The sequence below is a fragment of the Oncorhynchus masou genome, chromosome 21 (genome assembly GCF_036934945.1).
Source record: "Oncorhynchus masou masou isolate Uvic2021 chromosome 21, UVic_Omas_1.1, whole genome shotgun sequence".
Classification (NCBI taxonomy): domain Eukaryota; kingdom Metazoa; phylum Chordata; class Actinopteri; order Salmoniformes; family Salmonidae; genus Oncorhynchus; species Oncorhynchus masou.
Window position 1 is genome coordinate 7,622,123 of NC_088232.1, and position 24,875 is coordinate 7,646,997.

The 24,875-nt window shown below is 41.5% G+C and overlaps 1 protein-coding gene across 1 annotated transcript; it reads right to left on the reverse strand.

Moving 5' to 3' along the window:
- Window positions 1–4,176: 4,176 nt before the first annotated feature.
- Window positions 4,177–19,772, reverse strand: LOC135507315 (sodium/potassium/calcium exchanger 2-like). The gene is made up of 10 exons (XM_064926879.1): window positions 18,831–19,772; window positions 17,523–17,585; window positions 9,172–9,204; window positions 8,066–8,189; window positions 7,732–7,824; window positions 5,638–5,720; window positions 5,345–5,473; window positions 5,131–5,220; window positions 4,688–4,854; window positions 4,177–4,426 (listed from the first exon to the last, which is right to left on the reverse strand). Exons 1-10 carry the CDS (start codon window positions 19,770–19,772, stop codon window positions 4,177–4,179), a joined length of 1,974 nt encoding a protein of 657 aa, XP_064782951.1.
- Between the last annotated feature and the right edge of the window lie 5,103 nt (window positions 19,773–24,875).

A 24,875-nucleotide genomic window follows, 5' to 3' on the forward strand; every position in this document is an offset into this window, starting at 1 on the left:
TGACAGTTCCATAAAGTAAACAGAAACAGACCGGTACGACTCTACCCCAAAAAATTCCTACCCGTCTCTTTCGGTTTGACGGATGAGGATATTGGCTTATCATTGAATGGGTCGACTAAAATGAACTGGATAAAAGGGCAGGTGATAAGCGATCTCTTCCTTTTTCCACCGTGCAAGATTGCCTCTGACAATCTCACCCTTAAAAAAAGATTTGCTTTATTTGCCATAGGCTTTTAGTCATTTACCAACTAAATATATCACTTTCTTTTGAAAATGCCTCTGAAATTCGAACTTGGTCCTGGCAGGATGATTCTGGGTTCTATTGAAATCCCAAAGAAAATATTCAAGATGGCCAAGGTAATGGAAGCTACATGAAGAGACATTCTTACATTTTGCCTGGACAAATTAAGCCTCGTTTTGGACAAAAAGACATGCTCAATGATCAGTCAGGGAAACTGCCACTTAATGTGGGTGACATTGGATAGAAAGGCACACGTATGAGTGTGGAGCAACTTATTTATCCTGCATCCCTCCCATGTAAATCTTCCTTTAATAAACTCAAATCAAAAGCTAATGTAGAAATGGCAGGACAGAGGGGAAAGGTATTTTCTGCGTGCTCTGGAGCGTCCCTTCACCTCCAAACATTCCTGGGGAAAGACATAGATGCCCACAAGCGCCATCTAGAGTTCAGTCATGAACAATCTAGAGAGCTCCAGAAATGTGCAAAGGAGGTTGGGATCTTCTTCGCCGCTTCTATTGAATTCGTCTGCTCTGACTGTGTAGACATTCCGGATCTACATCGGCGTACAGAGGCCGATGTACGGCTAATCCAAGTTTATAATTTTAAAAAGTTATTTGGTCATTAGAAAACCCTTTCGAAATTATGTTACAAATACCACCACTACCAACAACAATCAGAGGGCGTTTAGCAGTGAGAAACTTTGTGGGACGTTCAGATATAACATTTTTATGAAGAACGAAGATGCCTCTGACAAGTAGAAAAAGGAACCCTAACAGCTCTATTCATGACATTTCTATTTCAATATTTCCATCTGAATATGGCCCTGGTTGCAGTGTTTATTTTTAACCATTAGGTGGCGCTACTGGCTTATGTACTTGTGCATTTCAAATTTGTATTCTTGGGTAACCAAATCAATAATGTATGCACCATTGCACCCTATAATGAATATTTCTATATTATATATTATATGGTAGAGGACAACATTTATCGGATAATTTTGATAGTTTCGTTTTGGGTGATTTGATTCTGAAACCAAGCAATTTACACCTACATTTCAAACAGTTTCATTTATTATCACATGACATTTTATACAGAATGACTGATATGATTTTTTTAAACAATATTTTACATGATTCAAGTATACATGATTATGATTCAAATACACGATTCATACTTAAATATATGGTATGTAACAGAAATATAAAAGCATTGCCGTTCATTCTTTGTTCTGTGTTATTATGATAGACTTCCATGCTGTCCATATAGTTCTGTATATTGACCGTCTTTCCTTCCTACTCATCCATGCATTAAATGCTACACACGCATAAGATCCATTGAAAAAAAGATCAAGAAATAACCCGCTATATGAAAGTGTTTCTTTATTAATGCAACGTGGATGTCTAAAGTCATGAAAGTTATCTGTATTTTAAACATGTTCTATACATATCAATAACATTAAACCCTAAAGCAGTGGAAGCGATATTGGTCTAAACAGAATATGGAATTATCATTATCAGTTTACATTACAGTTTACAAACTGTTTGTATGCATAAACATTGCATTCGCGAGAGAAAACAAATTGACAATGATGAAATTGGCTTAGAGAAATTAACAAAAAGTGAAAGGAGTTACAGTAATACATGGAAAATCTTTTAACAAAGATAATCCATTATTTTAGTTGTCAATATAGTGGATCTTTTTGGTGTTTTTGCCTATTCAGTCTCAGATGGTTCAATTATTATTGTTAAAAATCACATATAGCATATCCCAGTGAGCAAATATGGTTCAAAATACGTTATTTCCACTGCACATCTCTTTCCAAAATACATATTTTACACCATTTTTGCCCACTAGGATGTGATAATATAACAAGTCACTATTATGGTACAAGTATTGCAAAATTGGGCTTGTTATCTTAACAATTATTTATAAGAAAACAACTTAATTGTGGTGATGCACATACTGTATGCTTCATGTGCTAGAGCAGGGCTCTCCAAATCTGTTCCAAGAGAGCTAACGTCTTGTGAAATGTCACTCAAACCCTAATCTAGCGCACCTGATTCTAATAATTAGTTGGTTGATCAACTGACTCAGGTTAGTTACATCTGTGGTTGGATTGGAAACCTTGGTCGCGCGCCAGGAACATGGTTGGAGAATCCTGTGATAGGTTTTGCCATTGCCATTCAAAGGGCAAGCCCCATACAGTAACGGTAAGGTAACAATTCTGAAGCAACTAAATAGTTTGACATTTTTTTATGATCGATCTTATAGTGGAGAAGAAACATATCGATTTTTTTACAGTGTAGAACTATCGATTATTCTGGGAATATCATTCACATGCTATTTTGCTTTTGGTCAATATAAAAAAAAAACAGGATGAGAAAAAAACAGGATGTTATTCCGATATACATGTTACTGTTTGCTCTATTATACAGAGAAAACAAGCAAACATATAACGTATAAAAAATAGATATTTATATCCCTATATGATTCTGAAGCATACAAACTGTATCAAACATGGAAAACTGATCATTTGTACAGAGTTCACACCCCTTTTATATATATTTTCACTTCACATCTGCTTCTACGTCTGCATTGTTTGGGGTTTTCGTCTTGATTTCTGTATAGGACTGCTGACATCTGCTGATGTTAAAAAGGGCTTTATAAATACATTTGATTAAAAGGGGTTGAAAAAGTGTGTCCCTACATCACACCTGTCGACCATTTTAACTATTTACACTTGTCATGTTCCTCAGCTGATTTGCGTATAGAATAAGTGGAGCACAGTGTATATATCTTTTACCGGAATAAAATTGTATTGTTACATTTTCAACCATAAAATTGTTGTAGCATTAGGTACAATAGATTTGCTCAACTGGATTCACCTTAATATTATATGTCAAACAAGTTTGAAAATATGGGTTGGGTTTAAGAAACAGAAGATATTAGAAATACTACATTATATTTACTTCACAAAATTGTCCCAAACAAAACCAACCTCGTCATATTACTACCATTTTCTCTTCATTTACACTTTTACCTTTCCAAACTTTGCAAGTCCATACAAACATGTAACGGTTACAAGTCCAATCAGAACTGTACAAATTCTAGATTTTGATTTGAGAACAAAAACCTTTTTGGGTTTTGCAAATTAAGCAATTGTAATATAAATACAACTGAAAACTAAGTTACAAAAATCAAGAAAAACACTTCCGCTTGATCCACGCAATCCTCAGACACTCTTATAGCAAGGACCTGTGCAAATTGATTGCGATTTACTGGAGTTCGGTAAACTCTGTGAAAGCTGAGGCTCTGCTCTTTAATCTACCTGTTGTTGGATCCAACCATGTTCCTCATGCCTTGATATTTCTTGCATCTGATGAACCTCTCTTCCATTTCTCTGCCAGGTTCCACTTTCTGGTTAGGACCTGCAGGACCTTTTCCAGAGCTCCACTTCATACAGCCATCAAAGGTTTTGATGGATGGACAGTTGATACCTGACATATTCAAATCTATTCTCTAATCATATCACATAGTCCTCTGGATTAGAGTAACCAGACGTGGTCCTCTACTCTCCGACATGGGCGTGATTACAATCGCCTGTTTGTCAGTCAACGACAGATTTAAACCAATGGAAGCTCTCAGATGTGGTCATGTGATGTGGGGAGAAACCCATCCCATTGGGCAGTAGCATCGTGAATCAATCCCTCATCGACAGGTCCGTCTGCCCTGCTCAAAGTTCACAAATTATCATTTGCAGGTTGTGCTCGGGCATTTGGAATCAATCAATCAAGTCATGCTAGTTTTCTACTGCTCCTCCCAATGGAAGCCCCCATTGACAACGGGAGGATCAAATGATTGTGTGTACTGTATGTGTGTGTGAGAGAGAGAAGGTGTGTTTGTGTTTCCAGGAGGTTGGGGTTGAAGAGGGGCCTTCAGATGGAGATGGGACACACGATGATCTTGTCTTCCAGCATGACGCTGGTTACCAGGAAGAAGATGTACAGTAAAAACATGAGGCCTCCCAGCACCTTGCTCATCTTCCACTTGCAGGAGGCGATGGAGATTATGACAAAGAGCAACATGAGGAAGAGGAGCACGATGGCGCAGAACAGGCCGTTGCTGCTCACCTGCACCGCCTTGAAGTCATTGACCAGGCCGTAGATGAGCCAAGGGAACGGCAGGCTGCAAGGGTAGCCGGAGAAACAGAGGAATCACATGTACCATTACTGTCTAGAGTTGACTATATGGTGGTAAAGTGAAAACATAGTTGCAGTTGAGCCTTGACTTCTAGGTTGACATTTTTGTCATGCAAAAGAGCATAGATCTGTGCAAAACTACTGTCACACTGCAAATGTGCAGCGATAGAGCTTGACTGAGAAAACATTTTTAAAAATGACTCATTCATGCAAACAGCATTTTAAATGTGCTTTTGGACCGACTTACCCCACGGTAATGTCAAATATGTTGGAGCCCACAGAGCTGGACACAGCCATGTCACCAAGGCCTTTCCGGGCTACAATGACACTGGTGATTAGATCAGGAATTGATGTACCAGCTGCTAATATGGTCAATCCCATGATCTCCTCTGTAATCCAGAAGGTCTCTCCAACCTGAGAGTAAAAATGGGTTAACTACATTGTTCAAACAAAGACAAAGAATCAGATTTGGCGTTATGACGTCTGGCGATTGGCACGGCTGGAACTCAATCGATTGACTGGATCTTGTTTGGATTGGTTGGCTCTTGATTATGTGTCGTGGTCACACACAGACTGATACGCTTCCACCATAATCAAAAGGCCATAGGTGAGGTGAGATAATGATTGACACCAAACCCTATGCTTTGATTGGCTCAGAACGAAATTGACATGTGTCAGGGAGGGGCTTACCTGATGAGCCCACCACACCATGAGGTAGGAGAAGGCAGCAATCCAACAGATGGAACCAATGAAAGTTATGGGGAAGAATTTTGTGGAAGTCTGCAAAAAAGAAAAAGAAAGAAAGGTTGTCCTTTTTTAAAGCGTCATAGACTTTCACAAATCAATCAACCAACCGTAGCTACACCCCAAATGTTAATGTAGTCTGAGGAGCAGCTCCACTTGCCTCTCTCCTGACATCCGGCAGAGAGAGCCACAGGGGGAAGACGATGGGGAGGATAAGGAGGTACGTTATTCGTTTGCGGTTCGTCTCCGGCCACTCCAAACTCAGAGGAGCATCCTCATCTTCCTCCTCCTCCGCCTACCAAACAGAGAGGAGGTGGGGGGTTAGAGAGAAACAGTGACAGAAATACCAAGGCTATAAAACATGTATTTGATTGAAACAGAACTATTTCATCCAGTGTGTGTCAGTTACTCTCTTAAACATCATGTCACTGATTTTGGAGGTATTTGGTAGACAAAGCCTACCGGTCCTACGTCGCCGTTTGCAGGCGAAGTGACTTCCACTGTGACGTTGGAACTGTTGGGGATGTTTTTGTCTGCTTACAGAGACAGATAGAGAGAGGCCAGGAGTTAGACTTGAAGGAGAGACGGTGAGAGTCACTGGAGGATGTAATATAATATACACAGCTCAAATAAATAAAGGGAACACTTAGACAACACAATGTAACTCCAAGTCAATCGCACTTCGGTGAAATCAAACTGTCCACTTAGGAAGCAACACTGAATGACAATAAATGTCACATGCTGTTGTGCAAATGGAATAGACAACAGGTGAATATTATAGGCAATTAGCAAGACACCCCCAATAAAGGAGTGGTTCTGCAGGTGGGGACCACAGACCACTTCTCAGTTCCTATGCTTCCTGGCTGATGTTTTGGTCACTTTTGAATGCTGGTGGTGCTTTCACTCTAGTGGTAGCATGAGACAGAGTCTACAATCCACACAAGTGGCTCAGGTAGTGCAGCTCATCCAGGATGGCACATCAATGCGAGCTGTGGAAAGAAGGTTTGCTGTGTCTGTCAGCGTAGTGTCCAGAGCATGGAGGCGCTACCAGGAGACAGGCCAGTACATCAGGAGACGTTGAGGAGGCCGTAGGAGGGCAACAACCCAGCAGCAGGACCGCTACTTCCGCCTTTGTGCAAGGAGGAGCAGGAGGAGCACTGCCAGAGCCCTGCAAAATTACCTCCAGCAGGCCACAAATGTGCATGTGTCTGCTCAAACGGTCAGAAACAGACTCCATGAGGGTTGTATGAGGGCCCGACGTCCACAGGTGGGGGTTGTGCTTACAGCCCAACACCGTGCAGGACGTTTGGCATTTGCCAGAGAACACCAAGATTGGCAAATTTTCCACTGGCGCCCTGTGCTCTTCACAGATGAAAGCAGGTTCACACTGAGCACATGTGACAGACGTGACAGAGTCTGGAGACGCCGTGGAGAATGTTCTGCTGCCTGCAACATCCTCCAGCATGACCGGTTTGGCGGTGGGTCAGTCATGGTGTGGGGTGGCATTTCTTTGGGGGGCCGCACAGCCCTCCATGTGCCCGCCAGAGGTAGCCTGACTGCCATTGGGTACCGAGATGAGATCCTCAGACCCCTTGTGAGACCATATGCTGGTGCGGTTGGCCCTGGGTTCCTCCTAATGCAAGACAATGCTAAACCTCATGTGGCTGGAGTGTGTCAGCAGGTCCTGCAAGAGGAAGGCATTGATGCTATGGACTGGCCCGCCCGTTCCCCAGACCTGAATCCAATTGAGCACTTCTGGGACATCATGTCTCGCTCCATCCACCAATGCACGTTGCACCACAGACCGTCCAGGAGTTGGTGGATGCTTTAGTCCAGGTCTGGGAGGAGATCCCTCAGGAGACCATCCGCCACCTCATCAGGAGCATGCCCAGGCGTTGTAGGGAGGTCATACAGGCACGTGGAGGCCACACACACTACTGAGCCTCATTTTGACTTGTTTTAAGGACATTAAAGTTGGATCAGCCTGTAGTGTGGTTTTCCACTTTAATTTTGAGCGTGACTCCAAATCCAAACCTCCATGTGTTGATAAATTTGATTTCCATTGATCATTTGTGTGATTTTGTTGTCAGCACATTCAATTATGTAAAGAAAAAAGTATTTAATAAGAATATTTCATTCATTCAGATCTAGGATGTGTTATTTTAGTGTTCTCTTTATTTTTTTGAGCAGTGTATATTATGTATATACAGTATATTTAAGCAATAATGCCTGAGGGAGTGTGGTATATGGCCAATATACCACGGCTAAGGGCTGTTCTTAAGCACGACGCAACACGGAGTGCCTGGACACAGCCCTTAGCCGTATACCACAAACCCCAGACGTGCCTTATTGATATTATAAACTGGTTACAAATGTAGTTAGAACATTAAGAATATATGTTTTGTCATAGCCATGGTATACGGTCTCTTATACCATGGCTTTCAGGCAATCAACATTCAGGGCTGGAACCACCCAGTTTTTAATTTAGTATATAACAAGTATTTTAACATATTTAACATTTACATACATTTGAAATGTAAAGCTCACCTGCGACACCGTTGGGTTTTTCCCCATCCCCGCCATCTTGACATTTCTGTTTGGCCATCTTGTGAAGAATGGAGGCCTTCTCTTTGAATCGCCCTGAAACACAATCGTTGCTGCATAGAGTCAGTGATAAACCCTAACAATATGAAACCTAGCTACGGATTCCCCACTAATGGAAACGTAAAACAAAATATTACAAATATTTGACTTTGTTTCCATGAATGAGAAATTATGAAAACATGTCTAATACAGAAACGTATTGAAACAAATATATCAAATATAGATATTGGAAGTGTGTCTATATTGAAGGTGTGACAAAAAGAACCTGTTGTTTTACCCCCCAGTCCCTCACCCTCACTGAGAGGGTCCAGGGTGTGGATCATGAGCTGGAAAATGCTATTCCTCATCAGGGTGTTGTGGAGGGAGGCTGATGAGCCTCCTCTCTGGAGACGGGGCTTGGCCTGCAGTAGAGACCAAGAGCATAGGCTGCTTTAACGTCTCTATACCAGATGATAGTCTATAGATTCAGTACTAGATCATCTATAGCTTTAATACATAGCTCTAATCTATAGCTTCAATACCTGATCATCTATAGCGTCAATACTAGATCTTCTATAGCTTCTATACAAAGCTTTAATCTACAGCTTCATTACATAGCTCTAATCTAAAACTGCAGGGGTTGAGTCAATTTGGTTTTCAATTCAGTCAAGTGAACTGAAATTCAATGTATGAATTGAGTTTCAATTTTACTTTCCTGGATTGACCCCAACCGTGAGCTCACAATGCATATGTGTCTTTGGTACACAGTGGTGTAACAATGAGGCAGTTGAACAAAGTGGTATGCACAGTGAATACACAGTGGTGTACCAATGAGGCAGTTGAACAAAGTGGTATGCACAGTGAATACACAGTGGTGTAACAATGAGGCAGTTGAACAAAGTGGTATGCACAGTGAATACACAGTGCGACGTGTCAAGTGCGGGAGTGTCAATTATGCAGTGCCTTGTAGTGCAAACCAGCGGCATATATTTAGAGAGTTCATATATTTAGAGAGTTTATATATTTAGAGAGTTCATATATTTAGAGAGTTAGGTCAACTTTTGTTCTAATACTGGACGTTCAGTTACATAGCATTGTTTAAATATTGCCCATGTAATGTTCATGGGGAGCTAACATGGCTGCCATGTTGAATGTTGAAGTGTCGTGTAAATGTGTCATAATGCAGAAACGGCATTGGGCCAACACTCTGAATACATGGGTATTTAGAGTGGTCCACAAATGGTCCACATTTGTGGACCATTATATTTCATTGTATTCATGCAGCATTGTTGTCTATGGCAACATGCTTTGTGTGCTTGCTGAATAAGAACACTGGATATTCAGTACTGTCAACATGACACATATAAATACAGATGAAGATGCCACGACAGAACATAAACATACCGTCAACTTGTTTTCGTCGTCACCCGTGGTTGCCTTCAAAGGGAAGAGGTAAAGAGAAAGACGTGCATGTATGAAGTCACACGAAATCGCGCTTAAACAGAAAACATCTGCCAGGAAATGCTAGTTGTTGACAAGACAGTGTGGCCTAATGAATGAAATAGAAGCAGCCGTCATGATAAATTATCAGGATATCAAACGGTCAATAGCTAAGCCGGTTTCAAAATGACCCATAGAGAATGTACAAGTTGTAATGCAGCTGGGAATACTTGGCAGCTGGGAAGACATAAAGCTTGTAAAACCTACAGATGCAGCTCCTCTAATCTAAAGCCAACAGTTCTTCAGAGGACATATACATTACAGTTGTGGAGACAGAATCCCATTTTACACAACCGTTTGAGAGAGAAATTAAATTGAGAAAGCATACTGCTTTTTTTGTTTGGAATGTAAGGTACAGTATGATACCATAGCAAGCAGTAGGTCTCCCTTTTTAATTCATTTGGAGAGAAAAAAAATGAAAAACATTGCCATCATGTGGTGTTGCATGTAGGCCAGTGACATAATTACATGTATTTTTTTTTTAAATGTAATCCATTTTAAATTCAGGCTGTAACACAACAAAGTGTGGGGAAAAGTCAAGAGGTTTGAATACTTTATGAAGCCACTGTAAATCAATGATATGAAATGAGTGAATAACTTCAATGAATCCCTGCTCAAAGACGACAAAACTATGCAACACCTCAGCAGTTTGCTGTGGTCAGACACAGGGTTATACTATAGCTAACTGTGTATCTTCACACCGCAAAAGAAGCGAATGGGAATACATGACAATCCTAATATTTATTTCCTTTAAAAATGGAAGAAGGAACATCTTGAATTATAGGAGCTAAAAGTCTTGAGTTACAGGAGCAATTTGACTAAGCAGACATAGGCCAAGTGTTAGCCATACTGTAGTTAACTATTGTATGATTCACTAAAAAAATTCTAGACTATGATTACCAATAAAAAAAATTACAGAATTTCAACTATTTCTTCAATTATCAGAGTTGAAAACCCTGAACAGCCCTGCTATTTGTCTACCGGAAAATGGGACAACAATTACACAACCAGTTTGTATCAATGTAGACCGAGTCATGTCGTCGAGTTAAGGATTTCATTGGGGTTAGGAGGATCCATCCAGAGCCACTAGTAGCTGTCTCTCAAAGTGTTAGCGGATGAGCGTTAGCCATGTGAGCAACCAAACTTAGGCCTTTCCAGTAAGGCAGGCTAAGGCCCTGTGCTGTGTTTGATTCCCGGCGGTTGGCTGTTGCCTAATGCTCACATGGCCCTAACGGGTCATACAGGTTATTTATTAGGCATTGAGCCTAATAACCTGCAGAGCATCTGCTGCCGGAGCTTAGGGTTAGGAATGGATGGATTGGCAAGATGGAGAACTGCTGGAGGTTTGCAATGTGGCCTGGCTTTCTGTGGGAGGCATTTAGTCTAGCAGTTTAAGAACATTGGGCCAGTAACCGAAAGGCCCCTGGATCGGATCACCGAGCCGGCGAGGTGAAAAATCTGCCGGGGTGCCCTTGAGCAAGGCAATTAAACTCGTTGCCCTTGTAAGTCGCTCTGGATAAGGGCGCCTGCTAAATTACTAAAATGTCAAATGTACAGACATGGTGCCTTTTATCCCCTCTGAAACCACCGCCAAAACATCCGCCACACGGTCACATTTCCAACCTGTCTCGTTCTCACCACACTGACCAGTTTGCTTAACAGTTGGTCTGCTGTGTGTAATGTGGTCTGAAATGGGCGCCATTATCGTCCCTAGCACACAAGCATTTCACTGCACCTTTTATACCTGCTGTAAACTGTGTACGTGATGAATGCGTTTGATTTTGGGATTTGACGTCGACAGGACATAAACACGGACCGTGTAGAAATAGAATCTTAACAGAACTCCCACCTATGTCAGGAAGGGAGTGGGTTTGGATAATACTCAAGGCTTTTGGCATAGCCACAAATGGGGTAGAAACTAATGGGGTCGACACAATACAAATGTAGCAATAATACTTTACAAATCCATCTTTATACAACTGAAAAGTAATTGGCCTTATACTGGCTATAGCTTATAGCATGAACCCTTTACTGCAGTGGGCTAAATTAGGGTCACAGAGTGTTTCTTGGTAGTCTTAAACAAATCAACTTTGAAACAAATGTATACAACTCACACATATGGTTATGGACTTAAAAAAGAAGACACCTGTACCATGTCAGATATAGAGTTGAAATGTATTCCGTTTTGGGTTTGCATCCCAACATTACACTTTATATGCATCATAGAAGACTTAAATATAACAAAACCATTTGACATACAAACAGTGGATTTGTGTTTAATTTTTTTATGTTGATTAATTATGAAATTATGAAACATTTTAACATTCCAACGAGGCCACTGGAGGGCGATTTGGTAATTTGATTGCAGGAAAGGGATTTATTAAAGGTCAAATAATGATTTGACAAATTCTGTAGGCCTATCTAAACATTCATTTTGAGGTGAATTATGTATGACTCTACATATAAAAACAAATACCAAAAAGAACACAGGAGCACAGGATGAACTGTGATTCATATCATTATAATAGAACATCATCAAATTGATAGTTATTAACTCTTGCCAAAATGATAGAGGCATAGATGTCTCTAGCTACAGAATCTGGGATTGAGTAAACAATGCACTAATGGGTGATCCATTTGATCCACAAACAGGGTAATTGAAGTTAATTAAAGTTAATTGATTAATAGGGATCTTTACATTCACTGCCATTGTTTTTATATCAAGTAGTTTGGGCTCCCTAACTCCCTTTATACCTCTACAATAACGATGGAAATATATATATTTTTTTACTTTAAGTACTATTTTCCACAAAGTGTTTTTGCTGTAGAAGCTGCAATCAAACACTCCACATGTCCTCATAGCTAAAACAATATTTACCAAAATGCTGGGGAATGGCTTGGAGAGTGAATTTGCAGGGTTTTCATACTCTCCGTACATAAACATACAAGCAAACACACAAACTGGACATGCATACATGCACACACTGTACGAAAACAAATATCTGGAATAGAAAATCAACATATATGTCACAGGCATCTTTTTTTTTTACTTCTTTCAGTGCCTCAACAGGAAATAGCTACGCCTGGAATTCAATCAAACTTGCACTGCAGGAGGTAACTGCACCATTGGAAAGTGCATGTTAGGGAAGGAAAGGGGGATACCTCGTCAGTTGTACAACTGGACGCATTCGACTGAAATGTGTCTTCCACATCTCTGAATCAGAGAGGTGCGGGCGGCTGCCTTAATCGACATCCATGTCTTCGGCACCCGGGGAACAGTGGGTTAACTGCCTTGTTATGTAATGCGATTAATTAACGTGTAATTAATTCAAACTACCAAACAAAATGATCTTTAAGATCTTTTCAGGAACACGTGACGCTTTTCGAAATAACAATTATTCACAGTATACCGTAGCCAGCCAGCCAGCCAGCCAAGGCTTTCTGCGAAGCTGGGAGTTTCTGAAAGTATCCTTGCAAGGCAGAAGTCAATTGTGTCCACCTGACCCGCCAAGCTCCCAGATTTAGAGAGGACTAATCCACAGAGATAACCGTATTTAGAACAGTAATTTCAACCCCTTCATGTTAACTCTCATAACAACCTTCACATGTCACAATGTGACGTTTGATTCGAACCTCACACTTTTATTACACTTATATTATGTATTGGGTTGATTAATGGTTGTTACTTGGGTGGTGTTACAACCCTTAAGGACCCCGGTGTCCATTGGATATAGAAGATATTGGATATAGAATACAATGTTAAGTGTGTGACCGGTACCCTTTCTTCATGGAAAAGAAGTTAACTCAATAACAATACCAGTACACTTTTAGTTACAATTAATGATAAAGACTGGAGCATAACCCTATTTCTGAGACAATGAAACCCAGTGTAGCTGATTGGTCAGTTGTGGACCTGGGGTTTAGCGCAGGAAGTGAACTCTCGCAATTAAGGGAAACGTTACAATAAAGCAGGGCTCTCCAACCCTTCTCCTAGAAAGCTGTAGATTTTCGTTCCAACCCCAGTTGTAACTAACCTGAATCAGCTTATCAACCAGGTAATTATTAGAATCAGGTGCGCTTGATTAGGGTTAAAGTGAAAGTCTACAGGACGGTAGCTCTCCAGGAACAGGGTTGGAGAGCCCTGTACTAATGATTATGGAAGCATGGACATTTACAACATGATCCACAATCATTTACATGTCATTGAGAGGCATGATTGAAAGAAGAAATGTTGATAGAAATACGTGAACACTGGTGGTTGCTTTCTATCTAAAAAAATCTGTGAGAATTTTGCCCTGCAAAATAAGCATGTAGTCTTCTCGTCTCTTGCAACAGCAAACAATTGCCGACAAAACACTTCCTAGTGCAGTCAGATCATGCTCGTCAAAAGCTCTTACACACGAGTTCCAATGTCCAACGCATTCCCAATACGTTACTTCATTCTAAGTACTATACGCTAGTGTATTATACTGAACAAAAATATAAATGGAACATGCCACAATTTCAACAATTTTACAGGTCATATAAGGAAATCAGTCAATTGAAATAAATTCATTAGGCCCTAATCTATGGATTTCACATGACTGGGAATACAGATATGCATCTGTTGGTCACCGATACCTTTTAAAATAAGTAGGGGTGTGGATCAGAAAACCAGTCAGTATCGGGTGTGACCACCATTTACCTCATGCAGCGTAACACATCTCCTTCACATGGAGTTGATCAGGATGTTTTTATTTAACTAGGCAAGTCAGTTAAGAACAAATTCTTATTTACAATGATGGCCTAGGAACAGTGGGTTAACTGCCTTGTTCAGGGGCAGAATGACAGATTTTTACCTTGTCAGCTCAAGAATTCGATCTATTAACCTTTTGGTTACTGGCCCAGTTCTCTAACCACTAGGTTACCTGCCGCCCCTGTTGATTGTGGTCTGTAGAATGTTGTCCCACTTCTCTTCAATGGCTGTGTGAAGTTGCTGGATATTGGCATGAACTTTGAAACACGCGGTCATAGACGTCGATCCAGAACATCCCAAACATGCTCAATGGGTGACATGTCTGGTGAGTATGCAGGCCATGGAAGAACTAGGCTATTTTTAGCTTATAGATCCTTGCGACATGGGGCCGTGCATTATCATGCTGAAACGTGTTGATGGCCGCGGATGAATGGCACGACAATGGGCCTCAGGATCTCATCACGGTATCTCTGTGCATTCAATTGCCATTGACAAAATGCAATTGTATTCCATACCATAACTCCACTTTGTTCACAACATTGACATCAGCAAACCACTCGCCCACACAGCACCATACACGTAGTCTCCAGGTTGTGATGCCAGTTGGACGTACTGCCAAATTCTTTAGAACAACATTGGATGCAGTTTTTGGTAGAGAAATTAACATTATGTTTTCCGGCAACAGCTCTGTTCGAACATTCCGGCAGTCAGCATGCCAATTACACACTCCCTCAAGAAATTGTGTGAAAAAGCTATTGTCCCGAGCACAAGGTGCACCTGTGTAATGATCATGCTGTTTATTAATCATCTTCTTGATATGCCCTACCTGTCAGGTGAATGGATTAGCTTGGCAATGGAGAAATGCTCACTAACAGGGATGTGCACAACATTTTTGAGAAATAAGCTTTTTGTGCATATGGAACATTTTGGGGATATTTTATTTCAGCTCATGAAACATGAGACCAACTTTACATATTGCGTTTACATTTTTGTTCAGTGTGTATATATAGAGGATGTAGAGAAACGTAATGTGGAAAAGATCCTCTACTGTTCATTGTTCATTCTTTGAGTCACTGTCGGCTTCTGTGTTTTTAGTTAGTCAGCTTTAGTCAGTCAGCTGCAGCAGGTTGGTCACATCATGCCCAGGGCCCGATTCCCGATAGCGATGGAACTAATGCTGCGTTCATAACCAAGTGGGAAGGACGTAATTTTAAGTTGTGAAGTCATAAATGCAGTTGGATGCATCATGCATTCACGAGCTTTGAACTTTGTCAAGAAACGTTGATTGGCTAATGGCCAACAAGCTGCGTCAACCATAAACTATAACTACAGATATAATGCTTATAAACAAATTATTTTGTTCCAAAACCATGTTAATAGATTGTTTAAAAAATAAATAATTTAGTTGTTACATTTAACTGCCAAAAATGCTGTTATTTCCTCAGTAGGGGACGTCAAAGGTCAGCATGTAGCATGAGTTGGCACTCAGCGATGATAGATAGACATGTTTCCCACTACTAATTACGAGTTGGGGGGACATTTAATAGAATTTCCCGTCATATGTGGTAAATACCCGCTTTCATAGAATGCAACATTAAGCTTAGGAGTGTTTTAACGGTGCATCTTGCCTATAGCAGCTGAATATCATATGCGTTTCACAAAACACTGGGTGTTGTTGGTTCATGTATCGATACTGATAGGATCGAACGAAATGCAGCACCGCTGTCGGATCAGCTTTTGCCTTCCAAGTCTTACTTTAACAGTAGAATTATTCCACAATACTGACGACGGTTCAGCTCATATATATATATATATATATATATATATATATATATATATATATATATAATCACTTATGGCTGCAAATATTGGGGCACATTATTTTAATGCTAACCCTATAATAATACACTATCACAAATGAGGTATTGCGCACATGTGACACAACATTAAATATATTGAGGCAATTACATACAGTAGCCTAGAATTAGCAACAACAAAAAAAATCTGATTGAACATGAAATTGATTTCAGTATGGTTTAAATATATCGGTCTATACTGTACTTATATTTTAATGCAGTCATCTTGTTTTTCATTTAAGAATAATTGTATCTCTTGCTTGTTTGTAACAATTGCAAAAACATTGGCAAATGTGTAGCTTCGTTATCCGCTGGTCACAGAAGTTATCTGTGATCTGTGAAGTTACCGGCTGGTCACAGAAGATTCAGATAGCATCAAGATGTTGGCGCCTATGTTTAGTGGAGATCTTCTGTGTATAAAGTAACTATAAAGTAACACAGAAGGGCAAATAAGCATCCAACGACACACTTGGCTGTTGTACGAGTGGTCTGGAGGCAGTTGGTAAATAACAAACGTTTTCAAGTGGAACTTTACTAACGATGGTTTTGGAAAACAGCTCGGAGCTTTAACGAAGCTCCGACGAGGGTTCTAGCAATGAACTTAGTCTTGAGATGCTTTTGGGAAACGGGGCCCAGGAGTCTGTTGCTTTTATATTTGCTGTCGTCACAAATGGTAATCAGTTAAGGGTTTAAGAAGGATTGGAGTCTTAGAATAATCAAGTAGGGTGAGTTCTTCCTGACTTCCACCGTCTTACATATTTATACATATCTCTCTACATATATATGGCTTGGGTTAAAAGCACAGACTTTACACTGAATGACAAAACAATAAACACAATTGGTTAACTTTAAAAAAAAAAAACTTTTCCTAGTGTTGAGTGAGTTTTGATCTCCACACCAGCAGTAGCACCTGGTTAAAATTAGCTGTGGTAAATGGATTGGAGGATTTGCAGAGGGATTACTTAAGAACTACAGACATATGAGGGCAAGCAAGTCGTACATCATGTGCTGGCTGGTTAAAAGAAATCCCTGAGGAGTCAGACCAGTACAAGGATGAGAGACTTCCTGTGAACAGGGCAGTTTACCCGAAGGACGGAATACAAACAGGAGTTTTTATATCCCCTTGATGATAGAAATAGTAACCACCTCTTCAAGTCGGGTTGAATAATGGCACCTGCATTTCAACGTTAAGATCCGAGGTGTAAACTGAACATATCACACATCAAATAACCACTGACCAGATACTTGCATGTTATGTAAAGATGTAAGAGCAAGGTTTGCTGCCACCCACTAAATGTTGCTGTCACTACAACATTGGTCCGTATTTTTAGGAGAAAAAACATGGCTCGTAACTTAGTTACCATTAATGAATTTAACTAGGTATTTTTTAAAGTACTGCTTGCTGGAATCATTATATCAAACCTCATTGCTAGATATTTCTTTACAATATCTAGTGTCTCAATGTGGTGTGAGGATGATAATAATTAGTACATATGGATATTATTGTCTTCTAAATGCCAAATACAGGCCTATAATCTAGTCCAAATTGAACAGTAGTATTAAAGTATAAACCCCTGAAGACCTGAATTGGGATGCAATACAGGTAAAAAAAAAAGCTACAGGTAAGCCCTAACAATCACAGCCAACATCCAGCTAGGGTTCACCTGGGCTCCGTAAGAGTGTGACTCTGAGTATATAACATCTGAGAGCAATGAATCAGACTCCAACTGAAGACAAAGACAAGAACACAGCAGGTCGGACACATGTAGGAGATATGTCACAACAGTAGAGTTCTGAATGATAATGATGCAGTTTAAAAACAAAAAAATGTATTCGATCTATATCTACACAAATCAATTTATTTGCTGTGTCTTTTGGGGTCGGACGCTACGTTTTATCCCATGGAAATGTATGTATAGCCTCCTTTTAAAGTCTCAAGTACTCAAATCTGTTGTTTTCTTACATTAGGACCAGCATTTCTGGAAAAATACTAGCTAGCCGATCTTGATAATAAAGTACACGTGGGAGTTTTAAGAAAACGGTGAGTGCTCAAGCTACTTTAGCCTACTGTCCTTATCTCAACTCTGGTCATAAAGAGATGTTGATTGAATACAGCTGTTGAGAAGTCGGTTCAAGGGGACACACTGTGCAGTGCACATTGTCGGGCCTATCCACTCAAACGTGTCAATCCTTTGAAGAAATGTGGCCACACAAAGCTACCCTCTGGGGCCATGTTGATAATAGGAATTGGAATCTCCAAACATTGAGACCTCGTCAGAGCAACCACCCTCCCCCATTTGCAGCCCATTACAGATATTGACAATTCCTGGTATAAGTCGACAGCTGGTTAGTTCCAATGTTTAAGACTCCCTCAGATAACCACAGACCACTGAATTCAGTAAACCAGTTAATGTGTAACTGATTTCCTATAGGTCGAAGTTAATGACAAAGTTAATAAATGGTGTGTAATTACAGTATCCATCATCAAGAAGATAAAAAAGTTGACATATTTATTACTTAAATGGCATATACATTTCCTAAACATTGGCTGTGTAAATGTGTCTTGTGTATGTTTAAAACGTTTAAGGGAAAACTAGATTTGCGTAAAGTTGGTTGACTGACTACTGCGAGGGCTGTATGTATGGTGAGCCAGCTTTGCAAAGGGCTCAGAGGCCTGTTATTTAATATGGGAGTGGATGGAAGACTCCATGGAGCGACCTGCTTGGTGGTTTGACTTAGTCAGCACGAATAGGGAGGGCCATCTCTGTGAGGCCATGCACAGGTGACATGCAGCTAAACCCAATGTTAATCCCTGGGCAGGCAGAGGTTAGGCGTCTGTCCGTTTACCTGGCCCTCAGGACGACTTTTAAATACCCTTTCCTTACGCTGCATGCGTGCAGCCTCCTGCCAAAAGCAAAAGGAACGTGAGTTAAGAATACATCTGGGGAGGAAAAGGTGGCGGCAAAACTCACCTTAGGAGCGGCCTCCACCTCATCCACTTGATTCTGGCCCAATTTACTCTTTATGAAGGTCTCGACATTTGCGTTGAACTTCATAAATGTCACATAACAAATGTAGCACATCAGCAAGGCGATACTTTCCCACAGAAAGATCTGGTTATCCAAAAAAAACAGGATGAGCATCAACAGACCAATGATGTAGAAGGAGACGTCTCTAAAGAGGGGCCACCAGGTCAGCTGGAGAACCTCCTTGGAGAACAACGCGCACATCCCGATGACAAACAGGATGTTGAACACGGCCGAACCCACAATGGTTCCTATGCCCACGTTGCTGTGGGAGATGAACACCCCGATGACGGAAGTGAAAAGCTCCGGGGCAGAACCCCCGGCCGCCATGAACGTCGCCCCGGCAACGTCGTCCGAGATTTGAAGTTTCTCTGTGATCACAGTTAGGGCCGGGACAAAGAATTCGTCGCACACAATGGCTAAGGCGATGAACATGTACAACATCCCAAACATGTGCAGACCCACAGCCCCCTGCCTTCTCTCCTCCAGGCTGAAGAGATCCGTGGGGTAGTCCCCCTGGTTCATTTCATCCATGGAAGACTTCATGGCCACGGGCATGTCCTCCGTCATAGAGATGTTGTGGCCTCCCTGGTGCTTGGTGGTGAGCAGTGTTCTGCGGGGGGCCGACTGAAGTAGGTCTCCACCGGACATAGCAGCGGGGGAGGAGGAAAGTAGATCACTTCCATTTCCAGCGAGCCCAGTAGAAGAAGTAGTCCACTGGAAGGCACCCAATGAGAAGACTGTGCTGAGAGTCACAATGCTGAGGACGAAAGCTAGAATCCTTATGGGCCTCAATTTTCTCCGGACGTGGAGGTAGTGATGCCTTCTGCTCAGGGGGAAGGAGTCCTTCTGGGGCCCCATGTCAGCACCTGGGAGCATCAATTCCATCGCTGTTGCATAGGTGGAGGCTGAGGCTCAGGCTGGCTGTGAGGCTGCTCTGGCTGGTTTAGCACGAGCGCTTGCCTTACGGTGTCGAGGAGAGCATAGTCCTCTAAACACAACAACTGACTGGCTCCTGATGTTCTCCAGGGTCTGGGGCATGTAAAGGCTTCCTCATATTAGTGTCTGGAAAACACAAACGGGGAAGCGAGAGGATTATTACAAGGTCAATCATCACATCACATCTGTAGAAATATCAATAGGCCCAATGTGAACCTTAGTTCACTAAGTTATAGGCCGAGATTTATATACACTGAGTGTACAAAACATTTTGAACAGCTGCTGTTTCCATGACTGACCAGGTGAAATCTGTGATCCCTTGTTGATGTAACTTGTTAAATCCACTTCAATCAGTGTAGATGAAGGCGTGGAGACAGGTTGAAGAAGGATTTTTAAGCCTTAAGACAATTGAGAGGTATGGTAGTCGGTGCCAACAACTGCAACGCTCAACAGTTTCCTGTGTATCAAGAATGGTCCACCACCCAAAGGACATCCAGCCAACTTGACACAACTTGTGGGAAGCATTGGAGTCAACATTGGCCAGCATCCCTGTGGGATGCTTTCGACACCTTGTAGAGTCCATGCCCCGACTCATTTAGTCTGTTCTGAGGGCCAAAGGGGTATGGGGGTGCAATGCAATATTGGGAAGGTGCTCTTAATGTTTTGTACACTCAGTGTACAAGCCCTGTGTATCAACATTTACTGTACGCCTACCAGGGACCAATAAGCTATAGGTCTTCTTTCTTTGATGGCTGCTTAAATAAAACTTTTCTCAAGCCGCTCACAGACCAGGGATTGAAAAAAACTGCGATAGATCACTATTTTCTGTTCAATCTAACGTATATCCTCTAGTTGGTGTGTTTGTACATTGGCATAACCATAAATGAAATACAGCTGTGTTAACTTACAGATGAATCCTACCCCGCTATCTCTAGTACTTGTAAAACCACTGACTTTTAAAGTCCTGTCCTGTCCTGTTGAAAATCAAATCTCAGCAGCTCTATCGCTGAATGGCAATCTCACATAAATCCACATCATTGCTTAATTAAACATAATCGATATTGATTTTGAAAGATGAATACTTTGCACGAATACTATACATTCAGTTGACTTGATTACAATTTGATTTCTCCATGTACCTGCATCAACCAAGCTTAGCCCTGGCTATATTATGATTGGAAAGGTATCTCGAAAACCTGTCCAATATCTTTAAAACGTGCGTCTATTCGTGTGGTTATGACAGAGCAGACATCTATAAGCAGAAGCCGTGTGTCAGGTGAGGTGATAGGTGATAGATGCTTAGAATTGATAAACCAATTAGGCTAATTTAAAACCTCCAAGCTTACAGTTCACATTTCTTTACTGGCAATTTCCTCCAACTCTAAGACTCAAAAGAAATGTAAAACATTGTAAATAGAACATATATCATTAGATCAACAATTTTTTACATTTACATTTAAGTCATTTAGCAGACGCTCTTATCCAGAGCGACTTACAATGAGCCCTGTTCTCTTGCATAGTTGCAAGAACACAGGCCAGAGCCAATCAACTAATCACCTTGTCCACTTTGCCAAACCACCATCCAAACCAATGCAATATCAAACACAAAACACAAAACAGTGTGTAACAATTTAAATAGAAGTACTAATTTACCACACTTGCAGTCTCATGTTGGACGCTGTACAGAAGAAAATAAGGTAGGTGGCGAAGAATTTGCCAGTAAAGCCAATCCTGAGTTCCTTTAGGCTCCAACTGTAGACTGAATAGCTCATGTAAATCTGCTCTAAAATTTCCTTAGCACCGAAGGGGTGGAGATTACAGAAACTAACAGTCAATCCTATGGTGAGGTGACTCCTCCCCCTCTACCTTGTGTACATGCCTACCAGCCACGTGACAGGAATCAACCTTACCTAAGTTCTTCTTCTGTCTTTATTTGACTTGAGTGGAAAACGTGAGATCATGTTGCTTGAAAGACCAGAATCCAACCCTATTGATAGGCCTTATCCTACCAGGCCGTCGTATTGTAGCCTGGCCTCAGAGTCTAGACGCAACATAGTCAACGTGAATCTATGACTCTCAAATTAGTGTGACATGTTATGTGTGGAAAGGTTACATAAGACAGTTTGTGTAGTGTACTAACCAAAAGAGCTCTACCAGTAGGTTGATACACATATTAAATGACATGTACAGTGGGGCACAAAAAGTATTTAGTAGGCCACCAATTGTACAAGTTCTCCCACTGTAAAGATGAGAGAGGCCTGTAATTTTCATCATAGGTACACTTCAACTATGACAGACAAAATGAGAAAAAAAATCCAGAAAATCACATTGTAGGATTTTTAATGAATTTATTTGCAAATTATGGTGGAAAATAAGTATTTGGTCAATAACAAAAGTTTATCTCAATACTTTGTATATACCCCTTGTTGGCAATGACAGAGGTCAAATGTTTTCTGTAAGTCTTCACAAGGGTTTCACACACTGTTGCTGGTATTTTGGCCCATTCCTCCATGCAGATCTCCTCTAGAGCAGTGATGTTTTGGTGCTGTTGCTGGGAAACACGGACTTTCAACTCCCTCCAAAGATTTTCTATGGTGTTGAGATCTGGAGACTGGCTAGGCCACTCCAGGACCTTGAAATGTTTCTTACGAAGCCACTACTTTGTTGCCCGGGCGGTGTGTTTGGGATCATTGTCATGCTGAAAGACCCAGCCACCTTTCATGTTCAATGCCCTTGCTGATGGAAGGAGGTTTTCACTCAAAATCTCACGATACATGGCCCCATTCATTCTTTCCTTTACACGGATCAGTCATCCTGGTCCCTTTGCAGAAAAACAGCGCCAAAGCATGATGTTTCCACCCCTATGCTTCACAGTAGGTATGGTGTTCTTTGGATGCAACTCAGCATTCTTTGTCCTCCAAACACGACGAGTTGAGTTTTTACCAAAAAGTTATATTTTGGTTTCATCTGACCATATGATATTCTCACAATCTTCTTCTGGATCATCCAAATGCTCTCTAGCAAACTTCAGATGGGCCTGGACATGTACTGGGTTAAGCAGGAGGACACGTCTGGCACTGCAGGATTTGAGTCCCTGGCGGCGTAGTGTGTTACTGATGGTAGGCTTTGTTACTTTGGTCCCAGCTCTCTGCAGGTCATTCACTAGGTCACCCTGTGTGGTTCTGGGATTTTTGCTCACTGTTCTTGTGATCATTTTGACCCCACGGGTGAGATCTTGCGTGGAGCCCCAGATCGAGGGAGATTATCAGTGGTCTTGTATGTCTTCCATTTCCTAATAATTGCTCCCACAGTTGATTTCTTCAAACCAAGCTGCTTACCTATTGCAGATTTAGTCTTCCCAGCCTGGTGGCAGGTCTACAATTTTGTTTCTGGTGTCCTTTGACAGCTCTTTGGTCTTGGCCGTAGTGGAGTTTGGAGTGTGACTGTTTGAGGTTGTGGACAGGTGTCTTTATATTGATAACAAGTTCAAACAGGTGCCATTAATACAGGTAATGAGTGGAGGACAGAGGAGCCTCTTAAAGAAGAATTTACAGGTCTGTGAGAGCCAGAAATCTTGCTTGTTTGTAGGTGACCAAATACTTATTTTCCACCATAATTTGCAAATAAATTCATTAAAAATCCTACAATGTGATTTTCTGGATTTTTTTTCTCATTTTGTCTGTCATAGTTGAAGTTTGATGAAAATTACAGGCCTCTCTCATCTTTAAAGTGGGAGAACTTGCACAATTGGTGGCTGACTAAATACTTTTTTGCCCCACTGTATGTGCACACCTGCTCGTCAAACATCTCATTCCAAAGTCATTGGAATTAATGTGGAGTTGGTCCCCCCTTTGCTACTATAACAGCCTCCACTCTTCTGGGAAGGCTTTCCACGACATGTTGGAACATTGTGACAGGGACTTGCTTCCATTCAGCGACAAGAGCATTAGTGAGGTCGGCACAGATGTTGGGCGATTAGGCCTGGCTCACAGTCTGCGATACAATTCATCCCGAAGGTGTTCAATGAGGTTGAGGTCGGGGCTCTGTACAGGCCAGTCAAGTTCTTCCACACCAATCTCATCAAACCATTTCTGAATGGATCTCGCTTTGTGCATGCTGAACCAGGAAAGGGCCTTCCCCAAACAGTTGCCACAAAGTTGTAAGCACAGAATTGTCTAGCATGTCATTGTATGCTGTAGCATTAAGATTTCCCTTCACTGGAACTAAGGGGCCTAGCCCGAACCATGAAAAACAGCCCCAGACCATTATTCCTCCCCCACCAAACTTTACAGTTGCCACTATGCATTAGGGCAGGTTGCGTTCTACTGGAATCCGCCAAACGCAGATTTGTCCATCGGACTGCCAGATGGTGAAGCGTGATTCATCACTCCAGAGAACGCGTTTCCACTGCTCTAGAGTCCAATGGCAACAAGTTTACACAACTCCAGCCGACGCTTGGTATTGCGTATGGTGATCTTAGGCTTGTGTGCGGCTGCTCGGCCATGGAAACCCATTTCATGAAGCTCCCGACGAACAGTTCTTGTGCTGACGTTGTTTCCAGAGCCAGCAGCATACCACCTTCCATCCCACTGCTGACTTGCTTTGCAGGGTTGTTCCTGGTCACTCCCTAGATGGGAGACCAGATGCTCCTGGAAGTGATGTTAGACGGCCAGTATGGGGCACTATTTCCTCTGGTCTAAAATAATATCCAAATGCCCTAAGACAGTGATTGGGGACATTGCCCTGTGTAGGTTGCTGTCTTTCAGATGGGATGTTAAACATGTGTCCTGACTCTCTGTGGTCACTAAAGATCCCATGTCACTTATAGTAAGAGTAGGGGTGTTAACCCCTGTGTCCTGGCTAAATTCTCAATCTGGCCCTCATACCGTCACCTAATCATCCCCAGCTTACAATTGGTTCCTTCATCCCCCTGTGAATATCCCCCAGGTTGTTACTGTAAATGAGAATGTGTTCTCAGTCAACTTACCTGGTAAAATAACCGTTAAATAAAGAATTTTGGAACTTAGTTGTGAACGTTGCAACTGAGGGCAG